Source organism: Chionomys nivalis, chromosome 2 (genome assembly GCF_950005125.1).
Source record: "Chionomys nivalis chromosome 2, mChiNiv1.1, whole genome shotgun sequence".
NCBI classification, from domain to species: Eukaryota; Metazoa; Chordata; class Mammalia; order Rodentia; family Cricetidae; genus Chionomys; species Chionomys nivalis.
Window position 1 is genome coordinate 116,241,081 of NC_080087.1, and position 12,720 is coordinate 116,253,800.

A 12,720-nucleotide genomic window follows, 5' to 3' on the forward strand; every position below is an offset into this window, starting at 1 on the left:
TTTATTTACTTATTTAATTACTTAATTTATTTTTGGTTTTTCAAGACAGGGTTTCTCTGTGTTACAGCTCTGGCTGTCCTGGAACCCACAGAGATCCTCCTGATTAAAGGCATGTCCCACTGCTACCTGGCTTCTACTTTATTTTTTGAGATAGGTTGTTTTATGATGTAGGTGGGTCTTCTATCTATCTGTTGCTTTCATTGGTTAATTAATAAAGACAACTGCTTGACCTGATAGGTCAGAAAATAGGTAGGCGGGAAGACAAAATTCTGGGAGGAAGAAGGCAGTGAGGCAGCTGCTATAGCTCTCCTCTCCAGGTGGACGCAGATTAAGATCCTTCTCGGTAAGCCACCACCTCGTTGTGCTACACAGATTATTAGAAATGGGTTAATCAAGATGTGAGAATTAGCCAATAAGAGGCTAGAACTAATGGGCCAGGCAGTGTTTAAAAGAATACAGTTTCCGTGTAATTATTTTGGGTAAAGCTAGCCCGTGGCTGGGAGCCAGGCAGCGGGAAGCGGCCGCAGCTCTATCTACAGTTTTAGTTAGGGTTGCTATTGTTGTGATGAAACAGCATGGACCTAGCAATTAGGGGAGGAAAGAGTATATTTGACTTACACTTTGTTATCACTGTTCATCATCGAAGGAAGTCAGGATAGGAACTCAAACAGCAGAGCTTGAGCTTGGAAGCCATACAGGTTTTGCTCATCGTGGTTTGTTCAGCTGTTTTCTTACAGAACCCAGAACCACCAGCCCAGGGAGGGTACCCATAGTGGGCTGGACCCTCCCCCAACAATCACTAGTTAATGAAATCCTCTACAGACTCGCCTACATACAGCCCAACATTATGGAGGCATTTTCTCAACTGAGGTTCCCTCCTCTCTGACTCTAGCTTATGTCAAATTGACTTAAAAAAAAATAATAGCCAATACACAGGCACATTCATTGAACCTGGAGCTCGCTGATAAAGCTGTGTTGACTGGCTAGAGAGCTCCAGAGATACTTTTGTCTCTACCTTCTTGGCACTGGGGTTACAGGTATGCATCATCACACCCAACCTTTTACATGGGTGGTGGGAATCCAGACTTGGTCCTCACGCATTTTATGAACTGCACCATCTCCTTAGCTCCTGATTTTAAAAAGCTTGGGAGGAGCCGGGCGATGGTGGCGCACGCCTTTAATCCCAGCACTCGGGAGGCAGAGGCAGGCAGATCTCTGTGAGTTCGAGACCAGCCTGGTCTACAGAGCTAGTTCCAGGACAGGCTCCAAAGCCACAGAGAAACCCTGTCTCGAAAAACCAAAAAAAAAAAAAAAAGCTTGGGAGGATTGTCCTAGTAACTGTAACAGCAGACCATATATGAACAACTTAAAAAGAGCAAATACTTATCTTCTCATATTTCTAGAGGCTGGAAAGTTCGTGATCATGATATTCCCAAATTGAGTTTTTTGACAGGCTGTTCATTTTTCCCAAGATGACACTTGAATGCCACATACTCCAGAGGAAAGGAATGCTGTTTCTTCTTTTGACCAAAAGCAAAGGTCCAAGATGGGTTAACTCCCTCCATCAGGCACTTTTATAAGGTTACCTAATTTTACCCATGAAGGATCCACCCCTATAACTTTTATCCTGTAGGACTCAGTTCTTAGTATTGGTTTATTCATTGACTTAAGAGCTTTGGAGCAGACACAAATACTCGAACCATAACAGGGACTTTGGAGAAAATTGGTTATTAATTTAACAGATGGGGAATTTGGAGACCAGACAAGGAGATTTCACGTAGGAATTTGCACCTTGATTTGTAGAAGAACTACTAACACCTGATTTTTTTTTTTAATTAAACACTTGTTTCTGTGGACCAGCCTGAAGTATGTAGCCATAATGATGCGTTGTTAATACAGGCCTTGATTTTGAATTTTTCAGTATGGAGAGGCTTAATAATTTGAGTTGACGTGATACAATAGGGGGACCCTTGGGCTCCTTCATTGCTCTTACTAGTTTTGTGGTCTTTGATATGCCACATATTCTGTTTTGTATTTTATAAAATGCAGAGGTTTTAATTTGGGGTTTACCTTAGGCACATTCTACTTCTTTTTCTATGTAAATATAGGAAACAATGCTTGTCTGATCTTCTTGGAATTTGTGTAAAACATTTTGTCTCATGTGACAGACATTATTTAGCCTTTCAGAGGATTTTTCTCAAGTGGGAATGCTGTATTCCGCTGGTAGTGGTTAAGTTCTCATATGAAGCAGTGAGAAAATTAGCTAATTTCCTGCATGTGCTTTTTGTGACCTGACAGTTTTAGGTAAGGTTAAGCAGATTCCACAGCATAATCTTTGTAAGAAATGTATGTGATGGGTCTTCTGTCATAACTGATTACAATTAGGTCCATTCAAAAACCCAGCTAATAGCAGTGGCAAATTACACTTTCATTTGTTTCTCCCTTTGCTTACATGTAATTGATTCTCCAGTGTAGCTACTATTTGTTGTTGTCTTACGTTTGGTAGAAGTTTCATTTAGGAAAAACTCTTAATTATTTAAAAAGCTAGTGATTTCTGCTAAAGGGGAAAATGATAATGTCATTGTTATTAAAACTAACTTTAGATTATAGAAGTATAAATTTAAGTCATGCATTCATGTATTTTCTTTTGTAACAGCTACTATAAGATTCTGTCTTTTCTGAAACTATGAAAACAAGACTGTTGGTGAGATACTGGCCAGCTTTGTGCTTTAGTGGGAGGCAGTCTATTCACCTACCATTTATACTGCATTAGTATTACAAGTAGTCTAGAAATGACTTAACAGTACTGGGATGATTTATGTACCCAATTTTAGATAAGAGACTTGAACATTCTCAAAATTTGGTATATCTGAGGTTTCTTGAATCAGCTTTCCACAGATGCTGGGGACAAATGTACTTACATGATTGCATCTTGCTATGATCATATTGGTTTATGAAATGTTTCTCATCTATAAAAAACATTCAAAAAATAATTGAAGTAGAATTGTTAATACTAGTCAAATCTATAAACAAATGGGCTTTGATAGACCAATCTAGAAACTTAATCTTGTTTTTGAAAAGTAAGTTCCAAAATTTTCCAGATGTTTGGCATGATACCTGAGCATCCTACTCATGTGTTGAAAATTGAAATCTGAACATAATTGAACCTCCTAAAAGTAGCTGTCTTATAAGTGAGGCCAATTTGGTGTAGATACTCTTATTTAGTGCTTTTGTGAAATTGTCCCAGGCTAATTGATAGTTTTTTCTCCTCATGACATAAATTATTGAGGTGATTTTCTTTTGTTGTTTTGTTATTTTTGACTTGGCAGACTTTTATTCCCAAATGGTCCCTATTTTAAAAAGAAAACATTTAAGCAAGCATAAATGATTTTATACTCAAAATCACTAGGCAATGCTTTCATGTTGTTTAGTAAAGGAAGAAGCAAATTTGTGTTTATTAAGCAAATGGTATATTCTGTGTGCTTTCATAAATGTTCTTAATTGCCACTCAGTACACCATCTCTCTTTTCTTCACCACAAACAGATGAGGAAAGCCAAGTTTGGAAATTTTAATAACTTGTTTATTCAGTGTTTTTACCCTATGCTCTTTGCCTCAACGCTTGGATCTTTGACTTTGTTTCTAATAGTTGACTAAATGTTTCTAAGTATTTAAGAGATTAGTGCTAGAAAAATGAGGTTATTGATATTGTATGCCCTTGAATTCTGTCACCACGTAAGATCTTTTATCATCATTAGCTAATGTCACTAGTCATTATGCCATGTATATATATGTGTGTGTGTGTGTGTGTGTGTGTGTGTGTATGTATATATGCATAAACACACATTTATAAATAATGGCATACAATAACAAAGGAGGAGAAACCACTAGGCAGAAGTGTTTATAGTCTAAGTGGGAGATTCCTTAGTAATTAGTGCTTCTGTCGTAAATGTTAAGAATACTGTGATTCCTCAGAAAAGTATACCAAGGAAACCTTGTTGAGACTGAAGCTTCAACTAAGCTTAAATATTTTTCCTTGTTTGTTTATATATACATTAGCACACACACACATGCCATGTTGCATATTTCTGGTATTCACAAGAGACTGAAAACTTCTTGTACTTTGTACATTGTGGATGCAAAAATATGGTGTAATTCTACCCAAGGTTTTAATAATTACAGCACCTTCAAGTTGTATAAGTATGTAATAGACATCTTTTCAAACTCAGACCTTTGGGAGATATACCATTTGAAATAGTATAGATGAGCATTATAGTTTTTTAAAGACAGCAGTTTTTTATTGCTATTGCCTAATGAGGGAATTACAAAGTATTTAAGAATAATTATATATCTGTCCTTTAAAAAGAAGCTTTTCTTGTTGAAGGAATTTATTTTTTGTAACTTGAACTTCTTGGGGAAGGATACGATATATTTATAATTACATAGCAGACATTAAGTGAAATTTTGTGTGTGTGTGTTTGTGTGTGTTCGTGGAAATATGTACATTGTCCCCCTAAGGCCTTGGTTGCAAAAAACTCCTGAATGGGAAGATCTGAAGAAGAATGTTGACTTTTGGTGTGGCCAGGGAAAAAATCCAGGAGAGTATGGTACCTGAACTGGGTTCAGAATCATGTAAGAATCAGATTAAGAAAGGGGGAGTAGGGCCGGTGAGATGACTCAGTGGTTAAAGGCTCCTGCTACCAAGCCTCATGACCCGAGTTCAGTCCCTAGGACCCACATGGTAGAAGGAGATACTGATTCCTGTAAGCTCTCCACTGATTACATATACGTTCATCCCTACTCTCCAGACATGCACACATAAACGAAATAAGTAAAATATAAACAAACCAAACCCACTGGCTAGGAGGTGGACAGAGCAGGGTTCTGTGACTGGAAACACACTAAGAACCCTTAACTGCATCTTGAAGGATGTGTTTGTCCCTTGAAAAGGTATTCCTTCTCCACCTTACCCCAGAAAAGGGTTTTGATAGGAAGGATTGTAAGATTATGCTTCTGGTTTGTAAAATTAAGTGACTTATAATGCTGTGACTAAACAGAAGAATACAGAGAAGATTTGGGCATGTGTGTAAATTTACTTGGAATGTACCCATGGTTAGATCTGTTTCTGGAATTGGTTGGAAATATGAGTATAGGATCTTTAGGTTTTTGGGTAAAATTTGAGCTAGCAATATGGGCTAGGGAGCCACAAAAGCCTATCATGTGTTTATTTGTGATTTTATTAAGTTAAAAATACTAACAGTCATGTGAGACAAAAATAAGCCCAGGTTGAGAATTCTGATTAAAAACTAGGTACTTGCCCTTTAGAAAAGAAGTACATACTAGCTATATTTGCAAAAATACTGTACATAGTTTGGGAAACTTTGGACTTCTTGCAAACAGTGGATAGTTATTGTAACCTTAATAATGAGTAAAGATGCATAAGGGACCCATTATGGAGAGTGACAAGAGCCAAAGAGAGTGATGGGGATGGAAATTCTTTACATGACTGATAGTATTGAGAGACAAACATACAGAGAAATAACGCTTTGAAGTAAATTTGCTGAACACTGATAGCCATTTTTCATAGTTATGCCCTTAAGTCTTAGCTCTTATATGCAGAGTTTGAAAACTTTCTGAATTTTGTTTGCAGAACACATGAGACTTGAAGAGATTCTATCTGCAAACACTCTTGGTCTGTGTTTATACTTATATCCTGTGGGCTTATACTATGCCCAAGGATGAATCATGCTAAACTTACTGACATTCTCATTTACTCTTTGTGACAGACAGTTTTTGAGATAAGTCATGTTATTAGACCTATTTTTGAAATGAGAAAATCAAGAGTTAAATGATTTGTTTAAGGTCCTGTGGTTTGACAGTGAGAAAATCATGGTAGAAATCAAGCCCTCCCCATCAAAACCTATGTTCTTTACTAGTGTAGCATATTGTGTTTCTCGAGATAATCAGTCTGATACATCCTACATGTGAAATGTGAAGTGAGTCCAGTGGTTTGAATATTGTAGTATTTGGAGCTTTGTGGAACACTATGTAATTTCTTTGTGTTTAGTATTGCTTAGTTGATACTACTGTAGTAATCACCAGAAGTAACATTTGTCCTCTGACCTTAACCATTGCTCTACTTACAAGGCATGACATAGAAAATTCTACTTAGAATATTGAAAAACACCATATGTAATTTATTATTTTAACCATAAATTATAAATAACATAAATATAAAAATATATAACTTAATTATAAATAAAAATACTTATTTAAAATATATTTATTGTATTATAAAATATACATATATATTTAATTTTGGGGTTGTGTTTCGAGACAGGGTTTCTCTGTTGTAGCTTTGGAGCCTGTCCTGAAACTTGGTCTGTAGGCAAGGCTGGCCTTGAATTCACAGAGATCTTCCTGCCTCTGGCCCCTGCGTGCTGGGATTCAAGGCATGAGCCACTACCGCCTAGCCAAATACATAAATTTAAAAAGTGGTTTATTATAATAGCGTGAGAGTTTTTAGGTAATCTTAATAAGCTTCTTTAATAAGTTGTGCTGTGTAGATCTGTCCTTGTGCTTTGTCTAGCTTATATTAGATAATAAGGAGCCTGAGGAGATCCTTTACAGATATTTTGTGATAAAAGTATTTCTGGAGTTAATAAGTTCATTTTTTCCCTTTCATTGAAATTTTTCTTTATATCCTGCGTTGTATATTTGTTTTTTAATGCTATGAGATGGTTTTGGTTTACTACAGTATTGATAGTTATCAATAGACTAAAACCTAATTGCAAGTGAGTGAAATATTTGAGGCTGTTATTTTCTGTGTTGATTTGTATGTACCTTTTTATTATTATTATTATTATTTTGGATGTGAAAAGTTATATATAACCACACCTTTACGTTTACCAGACATGCCATTTTGTCTGTCAGGATATCTGATAAAAATTAGCAGTTTAGGCATAGAAGTAGATTCTCTTAACGTTTCTAGTAGACCTCGGATGTGAGGAGAATTTGGTGGGTGGATGGAAGTATTACATTAGCATTTTACATTTTGAAGCTTATCCCAAATTGTTAGACTGAGCTTGAATCATCTGTTAAGGATCCTTTTGATTCAGTTGAGCTATCGTTTTACAGTTAGGTTAAGTGAAATAATTAGTTTCTAGACTCCTTTTTTCACACATTTATGTATAAATAATGACTTGGAAAAAATTCCACTAACTCAGTAATTCTAACCCAGTTAGGGCAGTTGACTGACTAGTGTTTCCCAGATGGTAAATACTGAGCTGAGTAGACCTAAGTAATACAAAGTAATACAAAAGAGGTTCCTTGGTCAGGGGTTAGCAAAAGGATCACTTAGTCAGGAACTACAAATACCTGTTATGTACCAAGTTTATTTAGGGGAAATTAAAATTTTTCTGCCTTCATGAAGCTAACATGAAAAATAAAAATAATAGGAGTAGATGGGAGGGGTCAGTAATGAATGGAGGCTGCGATGGTAAAGAGGATAGGCACTTAACTGTTCATTGGTAGCTAGCAGGTTTGAGACGTTCAGATATGTCTGAGAGAAAAACATTCCAGACAGAGAGGGTAAGAAACACAAAAGCTAAAACAAAGTTTATGTATTCCAAAGAACAGTTGGGAAGTAGGTGTGCACAGAGCAGAGTGAACACGGGAGAAAAGATGAAGTTGAGAGATGAATGAGATCAAATGAGGCTTTGTGGGAGAATCTTACAAGCTTTTGACTTTAACTCCAGGGGAAATGAAAAGTCATTTGAGGGTTGTGAACAGATAAGTGACATGATTTGATTTATGTTTTCAGGAGATTACTTTCTGGAGGCAGGCCAAGAATTATGAAGTAGCTGTTACAACTATGATTATATTAATGGAAATATTGTGAAGGGGTTGTGCTCTCTGTGTTTTGAAGATAGAGAACAAGATTTGTATTTTGGGTTGGAATTGAAGTGAGGGGAATAGCCAAAGATGATGATTTTGCCCTTAGCACCAGGAAGAAAGAAGTAGACATTTGTTCAGTTGGAAAATACTGCTGGGCAAGTGGAATGTGGGGGAAAAGATTAGGACTTGTCTTTGAAACTTGAGGAGTTTGAGATGCTCAGTAGGAACATTGAATGGGCAGCTGAAACCATTAATGTGCAAGAGAGACACGGCCAGATAGGATATAGGAAATTCTAGAAATAGGTGAGATCTCTAGAACATGAGTCTTGGATTGGAGATGGTGGTAAGAACCAGAAGCAAACAAGTAGAAACTGGTGAAATGGGAAGAAAAGTAAGTGGCTGTAGTGCTTGGAAGGTAAGTGAAATTTTGTTTTAAATAGTAGAATTGGTAAGCTCTTTCAAAAATACTGCTGAATAAGTCTAGTAAAATGAGATCTGAACTTTGATCTTTAGATTTATGAATGTAGAAGTCACTGGTGACTTTTTGACAGTTCTAGTGAAATGGTAGGGCTGAAAGTTATATTGTTGTAAATTAAAGAAATAATGGGTAAATGGGACTTGGAGATACTGAATATAAAGGACCATTCCAATCCCTTGCTATTTATTTCATTAAAAATGGAAAGAAGAAAGGGTTACAAGGATATGTTTTTAAGGTAGAAAACTGATAATTTTGGATGTAAATAGGAATGATTTAGTAGAGAGGGAAAATCAATGATGGTAAGAAAGGTGTTTATCAAAAAAAGATACTTTAGGGGATGACTGGCATAAAAACTTCATTCTGGATACATTTTGCTTAGACTTCCTGATAAAATGCAGGTTGTTTCAATAGATCTGAATTGGGTCTGATATCTTGCATTTGTAATGTTTACTTCAGGTTTCTGCACTCTACTTTTAAGAATTAACGGATTATATTGGCATAGAACTGAGAATGTTGGTGGGTATGGTCAGTTTGTATAGTGCCTCCCAGTTGTTTCTGTTTTCAGTGTAACAGGTAGCATTTGAGCGAGGATATGGTGGAAAAATTATCGAGAAAAATATAATCAGTAGACTTGAAAATTGGATTTATAGAGTTGTAGGAAAATTACACTTCGAGTTAGTTGATATAAATTTAAGCAGGTCAAATATAAATAATGTGTTACTAGTTTTAACTTCATGGGTTCATGTGAAGGAATGGGTTGGCTGTTGGAATTTTTTATTTTCATTTTTTTATTGATATTTATTGAGCTCTACATTTTTCTCTGCTCCCCTCCCTGCCTCTCCCCTCTCCTCTCTCCCCTTCAACCCTCCCCCAAGGTCCCTGTGCTCCCAATTTACTCAGGAGATCTTGTCTTTTTCTACTTTCTACTTCCCATGTAGATTAGATCTATGTAAGTCTCTCTTAGTGTCCTCATTGTTGTCTAAGTTCTCAGGGTTTGTGGTTTGTAGGCTGGCTTTCTTTGCTTTATGTTTTAAAACCACCTATGAGTGAGTACATGTGATAATTGTCTTTCTCTGTCTGGGTTACCTCACTCAAAATAATGTTTTCTAGCTCCATCCATTTTCCTGCAAAATTCAAGATGTTGGGTTTTTTTTCTGCTGTGTAGTACTCCATTGTGTAAATGTACCACATTTTCCTTATCCATTCTTCGGTCGAGGGGCATTTAGGTTGTTTCCAGGTTCTGGCTATGACAAACAAAGCTGCTATGAACATACTTGAGCACATGTCCTTGTGGCACGATTGAGCATTCTTTGGATATATACCCAAAAGTGGTATTACTGGGTCTTGAGGAAGGTCGTTTCCTAATTTTCTGAGAAATCGCCACACTTGACATTTAGAGAGGTTGTACCAGCTTGCATGCCCACCAACCAGTGCAGAAGTGTTCCCTTTTCCCCACAACCTCTCCAGCATAAGTTGTCGTTAGTGTTTTTGATCTTGATCATTCTTACAGGTATAAGAATCTCAGAGGTTTTGATTTGCATTTCTCTGATGACTAAGTATGTTGACCATTTTCTTAAGGGGCTGTTGGAATTTAACATGGCAAATACAGTGAGCAAAAAAGGGTTAAGTGACTTGTGGATACAGAAATCGTGATTTTAAAATAGAGTGTTCTGGTATACTTAGGAATATAGGAGATTATAAAGGAGTGAATAAATGTGTTTCTGTTAGCTCAAGCAACTTCAGCTGTATCTTATTTTGCTAAAATACAATAGTTGTTAATGTCTGTAAGTCATATAGGTAATCATAGTCAAAATATTTAAGTACAAACAAATCCAGAAATATTCTCAACTTCTTCTCTCTTTTCAATATTGCAGATGACCATGGATGAAAAATATGTAAACAGCATTTGGGACCTTCTGAAAAATGCTATTCAAGAAATCCAGCGTAAGAATAACAGTGGTCTTAGTTTTGAGGAGCTCTATAGAAATGCATATACAATGGTTTTGCATAAGCATGGAGAAAAGCTCTACACTGGACTAAGAGAAGTTGTTACTGAACATCTCATAAATAAGGTACCCAATTTAAAGGACTGTTGCTAAACTATAGAGAATACTTACACCCTCTTTTATTTTGACCAGAACATTCTTTTCAAGGCTACAGGAAGCCTATGTTTAACATGTCACTGTTGTAAAACCTTACTGAAAACCTATAATGGCTAAATCACAATTTATAATAAAAAGGAAGAAGAGAGAAAGTTTGTGGTCTGTGATGAATATATAATCATAATTATTGAAAAAACATGAATGAATTACAAATGCTTATTAAATGTTAATTATAGGTATTTCAACTAGCCTTTTCAGCTTTCTCTTTATATTTGAAAATAAGAAAACTATATTACTTAAAAATAGTCTCTACGACATTTACTCATTTTAGCAAAGTTTTATGGTAAATGTGAAATCTTTAAAGATAAATTAGTGGTTAACATATAATGTTTTCATTGAACGGAGTACAAAATAACTAATTTTATTCATGAGATATCCTTACTACAGTGTCTTGCTTTAAGATTGTCAAATACAATGTGACATATCACAGATTTTTATATGATACATTTAAATATTTTTGGGGGTGGGGGAGCCAGAAATGTTTTGTGAGTAGTAAAATGAACTCATATTTCTAACCTATGTTTTGCCATTTTTTTGCAAGTCGTTCTATTACTACTTTTTATTTATTGTAATTGGTTACTGAACAATTAGAGAATAAGGTTTACATTTTGTTTACTCTAAATTATTTGGTAACATTTCTCCTGTGAATAAGGAAGTTCTCTTACATAACCAAAGAGGTATGAAGAACCTGACAGTTTAACATTAGTGTAGTTCCATGCTACCTCCATATTCAGATTTTACTGGTTGTCCTATGTAGCAGCGATGTCGTCTATAGTAATCTTTTTCTGATCCATGATCTGATCCAGGATTACTTACTGAGTTCCTCAGACTTTCGTCTGCCTGCCCTTTGGCAATTTTGAAGGTTATAGGTCAGTTGATTTATAGATTGTCCCTCAGTTTTTGGTTTGTCTGATTGTTTCCTCATGACTAGTTTCAGGTTGTGCATTTTTGGCAGGAATAATACATAAGTGATGTTGTGTCCTCAGTGCATCACATCAGGAGGCACATGCTGTCAGTTTATCCCATTATTGGTGATGTTAACTTTGATCACTTGGTGTCCGCCAGATTTCTTCATTGTAAAGGTACCATTTTTCCCTTTGTAATTCCTAAGTAAACTGTTCAGTGATATTTTGATACTATATGAATGTCCTATTCTTGTAGAAACTTCTATGTGGTGGTTTCAGTGTTCATTGATGGTTCTTTGATGAGTCATCATTGTAGGGTTGCAGAAAAGCTTTCCCTTCCTATCAGTCTTCTAGAATTTCTTTCTCTGGAAAGTGGGGTGGAGAGATTACATGAGCTAGGTAGTTTAGTATTTCAGGTCATTAAAAGCATTTTATTCATCATGCAGTCAGATTTTTGTTAAATACCTGTCCTTTCTTTTCAGTGAAAAACTGAAGTAGATGCACAGATAGTGTATACTACCCCTTTTCTGGGTTGTTTTTACTTTGAATGAGAGATGGTGCACTTTTAGTAATAGAATGAAACCCCATACATTAAGTAGCAAATGAGTTGTGTAGGTGATAATAGCTTAGGGACTATGTGAAGGAAAAGTTAACCTGAGCTATAAGATTTCATGAAAGGAGGATATTAAATTGGTTTTTAAAAAAAGATTGAGGTATGTATCCAAACACTGTGGGAGACACTCCAGTATAGCAAATAGTATATGGTATTAAAAAGAGAACAACTGGTTACCCTTACAGCAAAAGGGATGTTAACGGAGGAGCATAATTATGGGATTATTGAATTATTATATAACAGAGCATAGGAAAAGATTAAGAAAGTTTTATTGCCTCACTAAAGAATTTAAATAGTGGAAGGGTTTAAAAGGTACAAGTGGGTGACAGTGTAACAATATTTGGAGATTACTAATAGGAGAATGAGATGAAATGTAGAATTGGGCAGGTGTTTATTATGGTCAAAAAAATCTTGAAAAAATTGAGAAAAAGGGTAGACTAGAAAAGAGTGAATGATGTCAGAGTTGTGGAAATAAGGCAGGCAAAATTAGTTTTCTCAGATTGTGGTGCATCTCACACGAGTACCGTGATGCAGTCTAGAAAGTGATTAGCAACAGATAAAGGAGGGGGTGAGTTTTACTGAGTTACAGTGACAGTTTTTATTGTTGGAAAATACCTTAGAGGTCATTTTACATGTGAAACATAATTTCCTCAAATAAAAGTACATGT

General features: G+C 35.8%; 1 protein-coding gene across 2 annotated transcripts in view; it reads left to right on the top strand.

Annotated features, from left to right (window-relative positions):
• Cul3 (cullin 3) overlaps window positions 1-12,720 on the top strand; it is a 92,136-nt gene that overhangs the window by 14,020 nt on the left and 65,396 nt on the right. Inside the window, exon 2 of one of the 2 annotated variants that reach the window (XM_057757662.1) lies at window positions 10,247-10,444. In XM_057757662.1, coding sequence (XP_057613645.1) covers window positions 10,247-10,444 — 198 coding nt within the window. Of the gene's footprint in view, window positions 1-10,246; window positions 10,445-11,495; window positions 11,617-12,720 lie in introns of those variants that run through there. The other variant, XM_057757671.1, reaches the window with a different exon arrangement.